At 44.9% G+C, this 16,962-nt stretch overlaps 3 protein-coding genes across 6 annotated transcripts; 1 reads left to right on the plus strand and 2 right to left on the minus strand.

Moving 5' to 3' along the window:
* Positions 1–229: 229 nt before the first annotated feature.
* LOC118368605 (tubulin-specific chaperone C-like) lies at positions 230–3,502 on the minus strand. The gene is made up of 2 exons (XM_035752852.2): positions 1,275–3,502; positions 230–1,141 (listed from the first exon to the last, which is right to left on the minus strand). Exons 1-2 carry the CDS (start codon positions 1,923–1,925, stop codon positions 674–676), a joined length of 1,119 nt encoding a protein of 372 aa, XP_035608745.1. The 5' UTR covers positions 1,926–3,502; the 3' UTR covers positions 230–673.
* On the plus strand, positions 2,854–11,867 carry LOC118363435 (BRD4-interacting chromatin-remodeling complex-associated protein-like). Of its 3 annotated transcripts, none has more exons than XM_052492628.1 (13): positions 2,854–2,940; positions 5,314–5,367; positions 5,701–5,746; positions 5,881–5,929; positions 6,051–6,116; positions 6,728–7,933; positions 8,058–8,094; positions 8,188–8,237; positions 8,324–8,373; positions 8,626–8,771; positions 8,851–8,945; positions 9,040–9,142; positions 9,241–11,867. In XM_052492628.1, the coding sequence occupies exons 2-13, from the start codon at positions 5,340–5,342 to the stop codon at positions 9,708–9,710; spliced, it is 2,346 nt and encodes a 781-aa protein (XP_052348588.1). In that variant the 5' UTR covers positions 2,854–2,940; positions 5,314–5,339; the 3' UTR covers positions 9,711–11,867. The 3 variants fall into 3 exon arrangements, with proteins under 3 accessions (XP_052348588.1, XP_052348598.1, XP_052348593.1); XM_052492638.1 differs by having other exon boundaries at positions 2,903–2,940; positions 5,319–5,367; XM_052492633.1 differs by lacking the exon at positions 2,854–2,940 and adding an exon at positions 3,123–3,182.
* LOC118363441 (mucin-2) lies at positions 11,793–15,796 on the minus strand. 2 transcript variants are annotated; one of them, XM_052492647.1, is made up of 5 exons: positions 15,393–15,796; positions 13,764–15,065; positions 13,501–13,602; positions 12,693–12,809; positions 11,793–12,595 (listed from the first exon to the last, which is right to left on the minus strand). In XM_052492647.1, exons 2-5 carry the CDS (start codon positions 15,061–15,063, stop codon positions 12,567–12,569), a joined length of 1,548 nt encoding a protein of 515 aa, XP_052348607.1. In that variant the 5' UTR covers positions 15,064–15,065; positions 15,393–15,796; the 3' UTR covers positions 11,793–12,566. The 2 variants fall into 2 exon arrangements, with proteins under 2 accessions (XP_052348607.1, XP_052348602.1); XM_052492642.1 differs by having other exon boundaries at positions 13,764–15,068.
* Positions 15,797–16,962: the final 1,166 nt, after the last annotated feature.

The raw sequence follows: 16,962 nt of genomic DNA on the forward strand, positions 1-16,962 counted from the left end.
TATAACCTCTACTACATGTCAGATTTCTCTGGGAAAAGTGGGGACAGGATGTGGAAAAGGGAAGAAACAGTTAGAGACGGTTTCCTATACACAGATTAGGCCCGGTCCTAGACTAGACAACACATTCAATGGAGATTCCCTATGGAACTTGCTTTTTAGTCCAGAACTAGGCTTAATATGCATCCAGGAAAACCACCCCAAACTGTTTCATGTACCATTAAAGACAAACTGACGGATTTATTGGTTTGTCAACCAAACCCTTTATTTACACGAACAATCACCAAGACCACTTCCACAGATGAGAGAACAGTGAAAGAAATGCATGTTGTAAACATTAAGGTGTGGCTATTTTTAACAGACTAAGGTGGTCCTTTCTGAATAAATGAATGTGTAACAAACTGTGTTAGTGACATTACCTGTGGTTAACATTCTAATTGTACTGCTCAAGAGTAGGGTAGTGAGAAAGCAGTAATGCGTAAACACACACATATATATATATAAAAAATACACACACAGTCAACCCTGTCAGGAGATTATGAAACAACCCATCAGCATTAGTCGCATAAGGCTTTGTCACCATCAGGACTGAGTGATTGTTGAAGTCAACAACATAAATTCTAGAAAATAAGAAAACACTTCATTTGTTTGATTGACAGGCTCTTTATTTATGTCTCTAGGAGTCCCATTCAGTTCTTCTCTCAGCTTCTGGGATGACACACCAGTTAGGTGATTGGGTCCCTATGGCCAGCCAGTTAAAATCATCCACCTGGTTCCAGTTGTTCCTCTCCCGGTCCAGACCAGACACCTTAAAGTCCAGGTCCAGACCCGGGTAGGACCAGGCAAAGGGGGCGAAGCACACCCTTTGACAGTCTTCGATGATGGCGCGGCTGGTGACATGCAGATAGACCTGTGTGTCAGTAGTGTGGTGAGTCCGTAGCTGCTGGCAGGGGAAGGAGAGGGTGCTGCCGGTGCAGTGGTCGACGAATACAGAGCTGGAGACTGGCCCAGAGAAGATCTCACAGTTCTGGATGTGTTTGATGTGGACGGTGCTTGGGGATCCCAGGAGTCTGACCTTGCAATTGGTCAGGTGGGTCAGGAGAACATCCTGTTGTTTGATCTCCTCCGCTGTCTTGGTCAGCACCTGCCAAAGACAGTGGTCATCAGACATTTAAACTACATACCTTCAAAGAGTAGAATCTACAGCACAGTTGACTAGAGACAAGCATTCTCATAATAAATTATTTAATGAATCGTGTTATGTTAGGGACTTTTACCTGGGATTCAAAGTGGGAGAAGCCGCACTGCTCTGGGGGGCTTATGGCTCCATCCACTTTAATTCGGCCAGAATCCTTAGGTGTTACAGGTGACGCTGGGTCCGCGACAGGTGGATCGACTTTGGGTGTATTTGCTGCACGCGACCTAAAGGCGAACTTCTTCTTGGGGAGAATCTCATCTCTCTTCTCGGTCAGAGAGTTCTGTAGTTTCTGGAGCGCCACCTGTGCCTGTCTCAGCTCGTACTGCGGTAAAAACACAATGCTGTCGTTTAGAAACTTCTGGAGCTGTTGTGTTTTAGTAGTCACCTCCTCCAAGGTTTTGGTGGCCAGGACACGGTCAGTAGCCCCCGAGCAACCAGCCAGTAACTTCTCGATAGCCGCCCTTTCGCTGCGGAACGTCGCGGTGAAGAACCCGCTCTTCTCCTCCGTGACAGACTGGCTCTTTTTCACCTCTTTCTTTCTCTCCACGTCCTCGAGCCTATCCTGTTCCCGTTTCAGCATCCCCTCGGGGATCTTCACGCCTAACTCACTAGGCCCAGAGTCCCCGTTTCCCTGACAAATACCACTCTCCACATCCATATTCTCGTTTATGTTGTTGTATCGGCACATGCGGAAGCGATAATGTCGCTTGGTAACAAACGGCATTCTCATTGGATAAATCCCTCCCTTCTTGTGGCTATACTGTCACTTAATTGGTGGGTTATGGAACGGCGTTTCTTACGTTTTCCCCACTCTCACCGAGACACAAAAGTCCACAGTGCCCACGAGAACTGGTGTCAGCCAAACCACAGGTTCATACACGATTGTTTCTGCAACCCATAACAAATATCCATCTATAATGTTTCCCATGTTCTATCGTGCCCTACTGCGAAAATAAATGGAAGGATTCCTGGGTTTTAAATCGAGGCGAATATAAAATGAATCTCAGTATAGTTAAAGAATATATCAGGGGCCACCTTCACAGTAGAAGAGTGTATTTATTCCTCAATGTCACACACACCTCACTTTCATATGCAGTAACATTGTATTATTCTGCAGGAAGGAATAACTTCACTCGTCCAAAGGAGACAGCTGTAGCTGTTTGCAAAAATATGAAATGGGTCTATATTATATGGAATAAAATAGGCCAACATGAATTCACACCACAATAGATTGAATTGCGGTATACATAGTTGACCCCAATCTCTTATTGAAACATGGTGTACAGAGCAGCACTATGAATAAGATTACTTATTAAAGCTGTTATACCGCCCTCCTATATGCCCTTGGAGGGTATATGAGTGGAATAACGCCCTCGTTCTGATGATCTCTTTGTAGTCATTCCTCCTCAATTACTTAAGCAGCCACATCAAGGTGTGGCATCTATTAGTGGCCCCCTACCGTTCATAATAGCCAAGTGTACAGTAAAACAATTTCCTATTCATATGGGAGAATTTAAGTATCTGTTAAGTAAAAAAATAAAATAATAATGAATGGTAGAACATAGTTTTTCAGTATTTATAGTTTAGTAACTATTTGGTTGTCCTATGTGAGTACTATGGAATATTGCAATGCTATCTGTAGAATGCTCTGATGTTGCTGCCTTCTGCTGGAGCGGCACTACCCCGACTACCCGTGCTGTGATGGCGAGGAAACCCCGTTGACAAGGCACTGCTTTTTCATGACGGTGAGTTTCCCTTTGAGTGTATTATAATTTTGTGATAAAATTTCAAGGAAAAAACACACACAACCTCCTTCCTCCCTTCCTTCTGGGGGGGAATAGAGTGAGAGTGGAGAGAAATATATCTGAGACAGAACAGGGACAGTGAGAAAAATATATGAGTGGGAAAGGAGGGAGGGAGGAGGAGGGGGGAGCAAATTAAAAGTTGCCAAATGGAGATATTGGGTTTCAAGAAGAGTGAGACAGGAGTAAGGGTTTGCCTTTCAGTCGTCTTTATGTTATGCTAATCGAAATAAATATTTATGTCTCGACGCTGTTTAGTCCGTTTAACCGTGTCAACGAATTCTGTCCGACGTTTCTAAATAGGCGACAACGGAGCTAACCAAGAACAGGCCGATGTTTACCAGTTAAAAAAAAAAAAATCCTCGGTCAAATAAGTAGCCCCAAGAGCTGCTTGATGGAAATCTCCACGCTCTAGTAAATTCCACGATTTGAAATACGTCTGTTCAGCAAATCGAGAGAAATGTGACGTTTTGCATGCTGGCAGATGAGCTAAATACTGTAGAAGACAAGTGGTAGCTTTTACCCCAACAGAGAAGGAGCACGTCAGCTAGAGGCTGGAAGGACAGGCTTTTTTTTGTTGTTGTTGTTGTGCTCCAATTACGATTCATTGTCTGTCGATTTCAGTCTATTTTTTGGGGGGACGTAAAAAAAAAAAAAATAGCAAGCTATACATTAACTGGCTTTGTTAACGACGCCGAAGATTGAGCGTCGTGCCACGACTGTCGTTAGCGGTTCGACTCAGCACAATGCTAAGATTTGGGAGGGTGTTATATTGCCATGTCGAAATTCAATTGGAGCAAAAAAATGTTTCGACTATTCTTCGGATGAGCTGGTTTTAGCTATCTCTTCTTATACGCCTACTCCGACCACTGGGCGAGTTGTAGGGGGGGAGAGGAAATGCTATATTGTGTGTTTTATTTTTGCATTTATTGGCCAGCTAGCTGACTGAGTTCAAGCTAGCTGCTCGTTTTCCCACATTCGGCCAAATTTATCTAGTCAAATCTTTGATATTTCCAAGCCAACTGACAGGTTTTTTTTAAACCTGCGTGTGAATTCGGACAATTAAGTTATTTGACACGTATAAATGCAATGTTTAGTGGTGCTAGCTCGCCGCTATGGCATAAAATAATCCCAATGAAATGGGCAGAGGGACATTATAAAGCTAGCTACGGTTAGCTAGACGCGTAGCCGAAATACTACGACGCCATCAAGATTATTTTCAACTAACCTTTCGTTAACTAACAATACTTGAAGGGACCATCCAAGAGCGCGTATATCGGTTTAATTTGTGAAGTAAAATGTATTGTTTTGTTTCCTTTTTTGGGGGGGTGGAAAACTGCATATAAAGTGCCACGCTTATCTGCGTATGCCACATGTTTTGTTAAGGACAAACTAGCAGCCCAACTATAGAAAATGCAACTAGTTTCGTCATTTCAAAACGGCCTGTTAAATCTGATTAACCATAGTCGTGTAATTAATTCCCTTTACATGGAACTACTCAATTGTAGCTGAGACTGTCGCATTGTTTTGAGTCTCGTCATCAGGCTTTTCTTTCTCAAATAAAGATGGTGGCGGAGTCGCCATTTTGTTTCAGACTTGCTACATTTTTCCAGACTGACACGGGAGTACGAGGCTACATCACTGACTGGACACAATGTATCAGATTTGTAATTCGACATGACATCGAATGAATGATACAAATACGTTTAAAAAAAATAAGTATATAATTGGGACACATCACAGTATATTAGGCCCCCTACACTGGCAATCCATTTTTCAAAGCCCCACCTTGTTTAACTCTGCCATTGCGGCTCTATGAATTAACCAAATAACAGGTTCGCCCTTGAGAATAGTATGATACTATTGTTATTCACTGTTCTATGGCCCCTTCCGCCACGAGACGAAGGTCAACATCATAGGAGTTAGTTCTGTGGAATGTTGGCTATAAAATGTTTTCTAAACGTTCAACTCCCAGACAACCTTGAAATTGAACAGGGTGGAGTTATTTACACCGATGGCCATCTTCATTCTATGCGAGGTGACAGGAGAGACGACCAATATGCAGGAGAAGGGTAGGGTTCGGGAGCGTCACTCGCGGTCTGCTGTAGAGAGCATGGTGCTTGCAACGCCAGAATAATGAGTTGTTTGCACACGACTGTAAATCGCTTTGGATAAGAGCCTCTGCTAAAATATCCTATATTATTACTCTCAGGGAATCTGGATACTAGGTGGAGGGAAAGGGGCAATACTGTACGTACTGTTCTCTTAACCTCGCTCTCTCCCATCTGTCTCTCACCCTGCTCCCTTCTACTCCAGCACAGAAAATAAAGGGTGGTTAATTAATGATTCCATGCCCGCTGTCAGAAAGCTGTGAGTGTTTTATTGCGTCATCACCAACTGTCACCACACACCACTTCCTCTTTATTGGCCCACTCTCAATGTTTCTGCATTGCTCTTTAGTGCTCATAAGCATTCATAGGAATTGTTGCCTCTATCTAGAGAAGTGACAGGGGTTTGAATAAAAGCTCATATTGCATTTGAGCATTTTTAGCATAGTTACAGAATGTATACAGTTAAAAGCCTTAATATAATATTGTCCACTTATCCTTCATTCCATTACACATAATTTTTCTCACATCATCCTTCACTCTGCTCTCATCCAACCCTCCTCTCACTTTGTTCCTCTGCTTTCACCTCTCCCAGGTGTCATGGATGATGAGGACGATCGCCGTCTTCTGGATATTATAGGGTAAATCTGTCTGACAATTAAATCACAAACATAGTCTATAACATATCTAACACTAAGGCATTCATAGTGGCAGGTGGAACAGAGAAGTTTGTTGCCCAGGGGCTACAAATGTTAACTAAATTGCTCTCCTTCAGAGATGTGCAGGCATTGAATGACTACCTCCACGGCTCCACCAACAAGTCTGTGAGTGTTTCCCCCCTCTGGTCTACTAGTTCATCCATGCCTATTTAAACTAACATAATATTTAATAAAGTTAGCAGGCTGCTTTGTGATACGGGTGAAGTGACTGTGTTTTCTCCTTCAGATTGAAGAGGATGATGTGACGAACGCAGCGTACGGCTCTGCTGGAACCTTCTTCACTAGTAACACTGTGAGTCTTAGTAAACCTTCACTTACCTGCTGCCAGTGGGTTTATATACTGACGGAACCTGCGTAGTTGCCAGCAGCATACCACCCTGCATCCCGCTGCTGGCTTGCCTCTAAAGCTAAGCAGCATCAGTCCTGGTCAGTCCCTGGATGGAAGACCAGATGCTGCTGGAGGGGTGTTGGAGGGCCAATACTGTTCCCTCTGGTCTAGGGAGATCCCAGGGCAGTGAAGGGGACTTTGCCCCGCCTATTGTGCAGTCTTTCCGATGGGACATTAAACAGGTGTCCTGACTTTCTGTGGTCATAAAAATCCCATGGCATTTATCATAAGATTAGGGGTGTTAACCCTGGTGTTATGGATAAATTCCCAACCTGGCCCCATTCCATCGTGGCCATCTAATCATCCTCCTAATTTGCATATATCACTCCTCACCTCTCCACCTGATAGCTGGTGTGTGCTGAGTGTTCTGGGACAAAAATGGTCGGCGTGCATCACCCAGGTGGGTGGTAGACACTGATGGTGGATAATGTGAACTTCCCACTACTATGTAAAGCACTTTGAGTACCTTGAGTATCTATTCTAGTTATAAAGTGTTATTTTTTTCTCTCTCTCAGGCTGGCTCTAACTCCGGCCTCAAAGATGGCGAGTTTGAGGATACTGTGGGGGCTGGCCTCCAGCTTTCCAGCAGCCTATCGTTCATCGAGGATGAGCTGGGGGGAGGAGCCTCTCCAGGAGGAATGGATCTTGGAGGAGGAGAGGACCAGCACTTTGACATCCTGCAGAAGTCTCTCATGGAGGCAGACATCACTGAACAGACTCTGGAACAGGAGGCCATGCTAGACTCCCAACCACCTCCCCCTCCGGCCCCCTCCCCATTCCCCGCCCAGCTGGTCTCGGGGGGGTACAGCGGCGGGGTCACCACGGCGACAGCAGCGTTTCCCAGTGGTCAGTTTCTCCAGGGAGTATCCCAGGTGTCCCAGCTGCCCAACGGCCAGGCAGGGGGGCACATCCAGGTGTTGGGGTCCTTCGGAGGTGGAGGGGTCCAACAGATCCTCCTCCGGCAGGGTGGGGAGATAGGGGGGGTGATGGGGGGAGTAGCAGCAGGGGGGCAGGTGTTTGCTGCCTCCTCCCAAGTGGGCCAGGTGAACCAGGTGGGCTTGCCCTTTAAAAACATCCCCCTGCAGAATATCATCATCCAGAGAGGACCAGGGGGCACCCAGGCCCTGGTCAGACCTATCCAGCCCAAACCCCTTCAAGCTGGGGCTCAGACAGTCTACAGCCTGGGACTCCAGACCACAACCACCACCATGGTTAACACTGCGGCCCAGGGACACTACACAGCTAACGGCTCCATCCTGGTCCACTCTCCGCTGGGGCAGCAGAACCAGGGACAACAAGTCCAGGCCAATCTGGCCCCAGGGCAGTACCTGGTCCACCACAATGGCTCCTCAGACCCATCCCAATCAACCATGGTAGCCAATCAGAACACAGTGCAGCTTGTCACCGGGCAGAACTTCACGGCGACGGCGGGTGGTCAGCTGATCCAAGTGGGAGGCAGTCAGATGGGAGGCAGTCAGGTGGGAGTAGGAGGAGCCATGACCCAAAAATGGCAGACTTTTCCTGGTACTAGCCCTGCCCCCATCCAGGCGGCATCAAATCAGGGGTGTCTGACGCTGGTTGGCACAGCGACCGCAGGGGTTCGGGGTCAGGTGTCGTGCAGTCCAGTGCAGCGCCTCGCAGTGACTCAGAACAGCAGCTCCCTCTCCCCCATGTCTCTCTCTGGTACTGGTACTGCCACACAGGATGAGGAATACTCACAGGTACTAACTACAACTCTCTACCCCTCGCTCACTCTCTCTCTCTTTCTCTCTCTCTCAATTATTACCCTCTTTGTATTCGTTTCTATAAATATTTTGTTGTTTTCTTCTCCACTTCCTGTCACAGGCTCAGACACAGCTTGTCAACCTCCTTGGAAACAAAGGTTTGTGTTTGTATATGAGTTTATGTGTCTGTGTGTAGTTACAGACATAAAGAAAACCCTCTCCTGATTTCTGTTTCCTTTTTTGTCTCCTAGCTGTGAAAACAATGACCTCCGTGAGCCAAGACTCCCTGCTAAACACACAGGTAGTCTACATGTTGCACACGTGTGTGTGTTTGTGTGTTAGTCTGTGTTTGTGTGCGTGATGATGAAAATGACGTGTCTCTTGTAGGTCAGCGCTCAGAAGAGGCAAGCCCCTCAGCAGCTCACCAGAGGAGCAATGTAAGTAGTGTGTGTTTGTGCGTATAAATCAGTGGAGGCTGCTGAGGGGAGGACAGTTTGATGTAATGGCTGGAATGGAATAATATCAAACACATGAAAACCATACGTTTGATACCATTCCATTCACTCCATTCCAGCCATTACTATGGGCTGTCCTCCCCTCAGCAGCCTCCAGCGTTATAGATGTGAGTATATCCACATATGCATTTATACTGATTGTATGCGACAAGTGTACAATGTGTATGTCTGCAGGATGCTACATCAGTTGACGATGGATCGTTCAGGGGTTCTGTCACCTGACATCACCCGCTTCACCTCATTGGACGATGCACTGCACAGACTCCTCCCCTACCACATGTTCCATGGTGCTCTGCCCAACAAGGAAGAGTTTTCTCAAGGTCAGAAACCTCCCCTACACCGTGTGTGTGTGTGTGTGTGTGTGTGTGTGTGTGTGACACTGTGTTCTGTCTGTACCAGTGGATGATGAGTTTGAGATGATGGCGACTCAGGTGTTGAAGAGGACCCAGGTTATGATCAACAAATACAGACGACTGCTGATGGTGGAGGCTGAGGTGAGAACACACACACGGACATATGCACATACACACAAATACTTGTTTATCTTCAAAATTGTAAGGATGTTGCTAAGTCCCTCTCTTCCTGCAGCGCTCCAGTCCCTCCTCAGAGATGGTGATGATTGACAGGACCTTTAACCAAGAGGAACGGCAGAACCTGACACAGGACAAACGTATGATACTGGTTGACCCAGGTGAGGAGGAGGGAAATGGCAGGAATGTGGATCATTCAAAAGCTGTGGACCATTATTTTTCATCATGTCTCTTTCTCTCTCTCTCCCTCCCTCCATAGATGGCTTCTTGGAAGATTTCTGTTGTGCGGTGAAGCCGTCTCTCCTCTCTCCCCCCTGCCTCCCCTTGGACCCTCTCTCCTCCCCCTCGTCCAGCCATGGCCATAGACAGTCAGTGGGGGGGTTGAACACAGACTCCCCTCACAGGACAGACCCCCAGTCAGGCTATGGAGACCCGGGGGGAGGTAGTGGGGGAGGAGGAAAAGACTCTTATAAGAGTATCATTGACCTGAAGAGAACTCAACATAGCAACTATGGAAACAAAGCTGCTTGTAGCAACAACAAGAACAGCAACTATCACCTTGGAAACGTGGCTGCTACGGCCACAGCGGCAGTGTCGACAGGGACGGAACAGACTCAGCACCTGTCTCACCTGCCCTCTCACCCCCAGGTCCCCCTACCACTCCCTCCCACCCCGCCCGACACAGACTCAGTTCTAGAGGCAGCCGTCAACAGCATTCTAGAATGTTAGAGACTGACAGGCAGACGTGCCCATCACTCTATCCTTCCATTCCTCCATCTCTCATCCTCCCATCCTTTCCCCTCAGCTCGCTCCAGGGATTACATGCTTGTTGTTTATTTTCTCCTTCTCTCTCTCATTGTCAGTCCACTTCAACCAGCTCTGAGTTAGTTACAGCCATAGAAATATAATCTAGATTGTATTTCTATGGTTACAGTATTATATTTACTGTAGGACAGCCAGGTGTCATGATCTTTGTGACATCATATCCTGTTGGGTGTGAGTGGGGAGAGGATGCAAAGATTGTCTATTATATTGACAAAATAGTCGATTGACTGCTCGAACAATGGAAATACATGTCCTCTAAGATGGAAGGCAGGTGGGAGGTGGCGAGATCAGGGAGGACTATTTTAGCCAATGAGAGGGCAGATACGTGTGTGAATAACAGGCAGGCCATAGAGATAGATGGAGGACTCATCTCTGTATCTGTGCCATCATAGCGTCTGTGACAGCATGGGCAGCGCCATTGAGGCTATTTCCATTTTAAAGTAGTACATTTTCTTCTTCATTAGCCGATTGCTTCCAACTCATAGGAATCCCCACCCAGTTGGCTACTTTAAAATGGTGAAAGCCCCAATGGCCACTTTAAAATAAGTTATATCCACAAAGAGGTCTCTATATACAGTATCTCTATGATAACAGGTACAACTCAGATATTACTGCCACGTGTGTCCACTTATATCAGTGCATTTGTAACAACCTAACCATTGCAAAACTTCTATTTGATCAAATAAGCCTCATGAAGCAAATTAGCAATTACATTTTTTGTTGGCCAAATTCGACACCCTTTCTCATTGACCTCTATACAAACATTCCTAAATTCCTGAAACTCAATGTTAGGCTACGTCCCACAATGCTGAAGTTCAGGGAGGAGGAAGGTGATGATTCTGTGCCTGAGAAATTCTACGTTGTCCTTGAAATGTTTACATGAAGAAGCCTTGTAAGAAATGTCCTTTTTGCACCTGACATTACACACCTACACATAAAATACAGTAGTAATTGATGGATTGGAAAACTACAACAAATATAGCTATTTTTGTGTTTTCTACTTCAGTCTTCACGGTAAAGTCAAGCCAGAGAAGACTCACTCACACTCTTGTGTCTATATAATGACTAAACAAGCAGCTTTTGGTTTTCTGTCAGTTGTCATTTTCTTATTTGGCATTTTTCTTTTGTACCTTAAAGGTATGTGACGCCCCTCTGCACTCACACACATTCACTCTCATTAGAGTGTATTGGTGCTGGGGGGAACTAACTCCTCAGATTGAGGGAGAAATGTTTCGCCGTGTTTCTTTTTTTGGTTTCAATTTTTATTTTATTTTTATAAATCACGATTTGTGTTGTTAGGGATGTGTGTACCAGCGAAGTTAACACGCAACCACTGTAACCATGGTGAGATTGAATGACCCTGGAAGGTTATGGGTTGTATGTCTTTGCGTACGTACGCTGGACGAATGTCACTCATTACTTTGCCTGCTTAACTTTCCTCTATTCTATCCATCACTTCACTCAAGCCTCCTGTCCCGCCCAACAATTATACCCCAATCAACAGGAGAGAGAGAGGGGAGTGTCCATGCTCATAAATTGACTGAATGAACAGACTGAAGGCTTTAGAGAGAGAGAACACAGCTGTCTGTTTTACATGTTGTCTTGTCAACCCTCTGTATTTCAGCCCTGGTCCTGACCACCCCCATGTCTCAAATTACACCCTATGCCTGTGATAGTGCACTACTTTTGACAAGCTTATGTGGCGTGGAGCAAAAGTAGTGCACTTAATGGGAAACAGTTGTTTCACACAGGAGTGCCTAAGGTTGATATACTAGGCTCTTTCTGGCAAGGAGTGACACATTTTTACTTCATTACCCCCATTTTCACTGTTTACTTTTGTCTCACTCTACATGATTTGTATAGTTTTTATATATCTCTATATATATAAAAATGAAACAATATTTATACTTTTTTGTAAAGAAAAAGAATGTAAAAACATTTTGTATTCTGTTGGCTATGAAGTGTTCCAAAAGAAATCGTTACAAATACTGTGTTGTTCATTTTTAGTTTGTGTTCACTACAGAAAGAGAAAAGTCAACAATAAATTCATTTGGAATACAATCATAAATGGGCATAGCCTGATTCATTTGAAACTTAACCTTTCTCAAACATGTAGTATTGGTAAAACCTTCCCAGTCAGTTAAATACTGCAAGCACACACACTGTAATACTTGTTATTATAGTATTACTATACTTGGGCCAGTTTGTCTCATGGCTGGTCATGACTAAATTCAATCATTTGAAGCATTGATAGGGAGGGCATGCTACACACAGTACATTGTCAGTTTAAACAAAAACAGTCTAACAGTGACACTTGCTGGATTGGCTGGGAGTCCTTTAGGAGTGCTGAATTAGCTTTTGATGCTGTTCTCACTAGTTTAGAGAGAACACAATTCATTTTTAACTTGTCCTAGAAGCAGACGTGGTGTAACATTGAGATATCCTTCCCTTTCATAAACAGTTAACAAAACAACAGCAAATGCGACATAAATACTTAAAGAGTTGTACACAAGGTTTACAAGAAATTAAACTTCAAACTGAAATAAGACCATTTCCCTGGGCACCTCAGTGTTGCTTCTGTATACATTTCATCTCCTTTCACACAGAAGAATATGTGTATAAAGCCAAAGCGTTTTTGCCATAGCTGCAGCTCGTCAAATATGTCTCCTGTTGGAAAATGTTTCTCCACCACACCACTAGGGGCGCGCTCCCAGAGTGAAGAGGTTTCCCCTTAGTTTGACCCCTACCACTCAGCAGGGCTCAGTGGTACTTCCTCCAGCGGTCATGCTCTAATGAGGGAAAACACACAAGTCAGTAAACATATAAAGATGAAGAAAGTCAGTCAATTTTTTTGAAGAAAGATTGAAGTCACACACACACACTTACTGATGTGCGGGTAGTGCCAGGTGTAGCCCATCACACAGTATCCTGCTAACAGCATGGCCACTCCACCCACTCCACCTTTCCTCACATCTATATACCTCCTGTAGTACCACTGCCATCCTAGAGAAAGAAAGAGATGGTAGATGGACCTAAAAGAGATATCATGGGATAACCAAATAGATTCACTGCGTATGTGTGTGTATGTTTGTTGGGCTGGGTTCCCCTACTGGCGTTTTATTTGGCAACCCCAAGTTTTCTGAATAAAAAAAAAAACATTTAAAAAGATAAAAACCTACTACCATACGCCGTTCAAAGGCGCTTAAATCTTGCCTTGCCCATTCACCCTCAATGGCACACATACACAATCCATGTCTCAATTGTCTCAAGGATTAAACATCCATCTTTAACCCGTCTCCTCCCATTCATCTACACTGATTGAAGTGGATGTAATAAGTAACATCAATATCACCTGAATTCATCTGGTCAGTCTATGTCAAGGAAAGAGCAGGTGTTCCTAATGCTTTGTACACTCAGGGTACATTAAAAGTTGTTTCCACTACTTTCAAAGCAACTTAGTAGCCGGTAACTTCTTAATGTTTTGTATACTCAGTGTATGTGATCGTAAACAAATGTAAGCTAGGATTAAAATTATTATGTTTTTGTCAAATATCTGTTTGGACTTCTTGCGGTCAATTTGTAGTCTTCAAATGATTTGTAACTATGTTCCAGCCCCCTGACCATCCGCTCAATGAAAAACAATCGTCCTATAGCTGAATCTAGTTGATGATCTCTGGTGTAGGGTGTCTTCTACCGCTGATCAGGGCCTGTACTCCATTTCTGGGGTTGCGGGGAGCTCTGGTAGCGATCCAGCAAGGTAGTTCCTTCAGCCTCACCTCCCCTAGAGACAGTTTACCTACAACACAACATGCCAGTCAATCAGTGCTGGTCTCATCTACAGGGAGTAGGGATGTCAATGGTTAACCAGTTACTTAGTGCTGGTCTCATCTACAGCCAGTAGAGATGTCAATGGATTAGGCAGCCATAATACAGTAGGACCAGAGAAACACTACAGACCCATGATCCTCTGCTCAGTGCCATACTTCCTGGTGTCGAATGGCGCTTTCTCCCTTGTCACACTCTGATTGGCTGTTGCTGACTCTGTCCTCACGGAGGTTTGACCGAGTTCAACCGTGAGCAGTCTTCTGGTCTTGTTATACAGATAGTCTTTGTTACGATCAGCGGTTGTGGTCTGAACACGGTCCAGTACTGTTGAAACGTGGTTGACCATGAGTTTTCCCCTGTTGCTTGTCTTGCTGCGTAGACGGTCTTTATTGAGGTCAGAGGTTATGGTTGGGTTAGGGTCCAGTGCGATTGTCTTGCTGTACAGACGGTCAGGTTTGACAGTGGTGTGGTCCTGGATGCTGGGTCTGGGCTGACCACTGCCTGACCCCTGCAGCTTCTCTTCTCCTCCCACCTCCTCCCTACTGCTCCCCACCTCCTCCTTCCAGAAGGGTCTTGCTTCACTCTGTGCCCCTGGTAAAGGCTCCTGGGATAGTGTGGCAGCAGCTCTGGCTGTCTGAGCAGATAGTTCAATCTGCTCCCTCAGTGAAACCTTCTTCTTAGAGGCAGCTTTGGCTTTAGTGCTCACTGGGACTGTGGCAGGGACTGGGGCTGTGGCAGGGACTGGGGCTGTGGCAGGGACTGGGGCTGTGGCAGGGACTGGGGTTGTGGCAGGGACTGGGACTGTGGCAGGGACTGGGACTGTGGCAGGGACTGGGACTGTGGCAGGGACTGGGACTGTGGCAGGGACTGGGGCTGTGGCAGGGACTGGGGCTGTAGCAGGGACTGGGGCTGTAGCAGGGACTGGGGCTGTAGCAGGGACTGGGGCTGTGGCAGGGACTGCTTTGAGTTTGGCTATCGCTTTGGGTTTTGTGTGGATATTGGCTGGATCTTTTGCCAGACTGTCTTTGGAGAGAATATAAGTCTCATCAAGGAGCTTCTGCCGTTTCTTTGAAGTTGTTGTTGATGACGATGAGGAGGAGGAAGGTGATGGTTTCTTCTTATTGTTTTTAGTCGTTGTCAATGATGATGATGATTTCTTACTCTTGGTGGTAGTTGCCAATGGTGATAACGCTGGTGATGGAGATGAAGATGATGCCTTCTTACTCTTAGTAGAAGTTGTTGATGGTGATGAAGACAATGATAAAGATGTCTTCTTGCTGTTCTTGTCTGTGATGAGGTCAGCTGGGCCAGGGGGGGTCTGCAACCTTTGTGTGGTTGTGGTGACCGGAGCCATCTTGCATCTGGGAAGGTGGCTGTTCAGTCTCTTGAAGTTTTTCCCACAGAACGGGCACGTTTCACTGGAGGACGACATCACTGCTGGAAAAGAGACAGGATTATAGATGATGTAAATATTATGTTGTTATTATGGTCTGACAGAGTTTGACACAAAGGATTAAATTATTTTCAACCAATAACTTTCTAGCTTTAATATCTTAAGAGAAAAACTCTACATAATCTATACATTAATATGGAATACATGCATTACTTTTCTCGCAATCAAATGGGTTAATGAGTTTGATGACCATTATTATGCTTTTATAGTCTGCATAGCCAGTCGTGCTCCTGACAATGGGAAATGCCATGTTGGCTTACATAACCCGCATGACATGAGTCTTGAGTGGTAGAATCAATTTTACTTGCCGTTTGTTGGTTGCTAGAACGAAACCAGCGGCACTTCAACACCTTCTAATGCTTATCATCTTCTTCTTGACGAAATGTAAACTTGTGTCATTTTACTGTACGTGTGGAACATTTGGTGCACACGTTGTTTCAACCATAACATTTTTTTGTCAGCTAAATACTTTTGGAAAAGACCCCTTGGGTAGCACAAGTAAACGCCTGAGGAAATTAGCTAGATTATTCCACATCGAAAATATTTTCAGCACAAATAAAGCTTTAGAAATGTCTGATGTTACTTTCTCTAAACGAACTGTTATTGCACTCGTTACCGATACAGCAATTGGTTAGATTTGTAACCGTAAAAACGAAACAATGTATGTCGTAGTCTAGAGAAAGTGTGCGTGGTAGTTGAAAATAGATCTTTGCTGACCCCTAGTGGAAGCTACACCCACAGATAGAACAATGAGACAGAAATTTCACCGGATGTATAAATGTGAAACATCCGCTTGGCGTTTACACTCCCTGCCAATTATGGTGGTAAGCGGAAGCCCAGTGGACAGAAGTGGGAAGGTCAAATCAAATGAAACGCGAAAGAGCGTGTACTCGCTGGAATCATTATGCACGGTGGTGAATGACAGAAAACAGGCGCTTGAAATTAGAAAGCAAATCCACTTTTCTCGCGTGTATGCGAAGCAATGCCCGTTCGCGTTTCGTTTGATTTGGCCCGGAGAAGAAAAAACTATATGGATTTTGAGGGATATTCTGCAAATGTTCTCATCTATGAAACATTTGATCTCAATACAGTTTTCTGTTCGAAACACTAGCATCACATTTTTGTAGACTTTACACTTTGTCAAAGCTTCCTGAAATTGCGTTGTTTAGAATGAGTGCAAGGGAAAATTGAGTTTGGGGCTCCCGAGTGGGCAGCGGTCTAAGGCACTGCATCTCAGTGCTAGAGGCATCACTACAGACCCTGGTTCGATTCCAGGATGTATCACAACCGGTCGTGATTGGGAGTCCCATAGTGCGGCGAACAATTGGCCCAGCGCTGTCTGGTTTAGGGTTTGGCCGGGGTAGACCGTCATTGTAAATAATAATTTGTTCTTAACTGACTTGTCTAGTTAAATAAAGGTTGAAAATAAAATAAATATTGCACACGCGAAATACAGAGTAGGCGTTCCCTAACGAAAATATGCAAATAACGCTAGAACGCTTGGCTCTGCCCACGTCCTTGCTTGTTCTGCCAACTCTGACTAATTGTTCCCATTGAAAACGAGAGGCTGTAGTCTATCTTGGGTTACTTATAAACATCTTTGCTTATACAGCTCCAGCCTGAACAGAGAGACTGGAACCAATGATTACATGTTTAATGCGAGTAAAGTACGTAGGATAAAACATGTCATAACAGGCCTGATGGAAACAGAAGATTTTGTCGGTAAACGTTCAATATATCGAGAAACAGAAAATACTTTAGACAAGGTGGGATCTTTTTGTGTCGGTAAAATGAATTATGCGAGAATTGTAGAAATCTCGGTGTGAACGCTTTTATGCGCAAATATTAATATAACTATCATATCGAATTAAATTTGGA

Source organism: Oncorhynchus keta, chromosome 3 (assembly GCF_023373465.1).
Source record: "Oncorhynchus keta strain PuntledgeMale-10-30-2019 chromosome 3, Oket_V2, whole genome shotgun sequence".
Taxonomy (NCBI): Eukaryota; Metazoa; Chordata; class Actinopteri; order Salmoniformes; family Salmonidae; genus Oncorhynchus; species Oncorhynchus keta.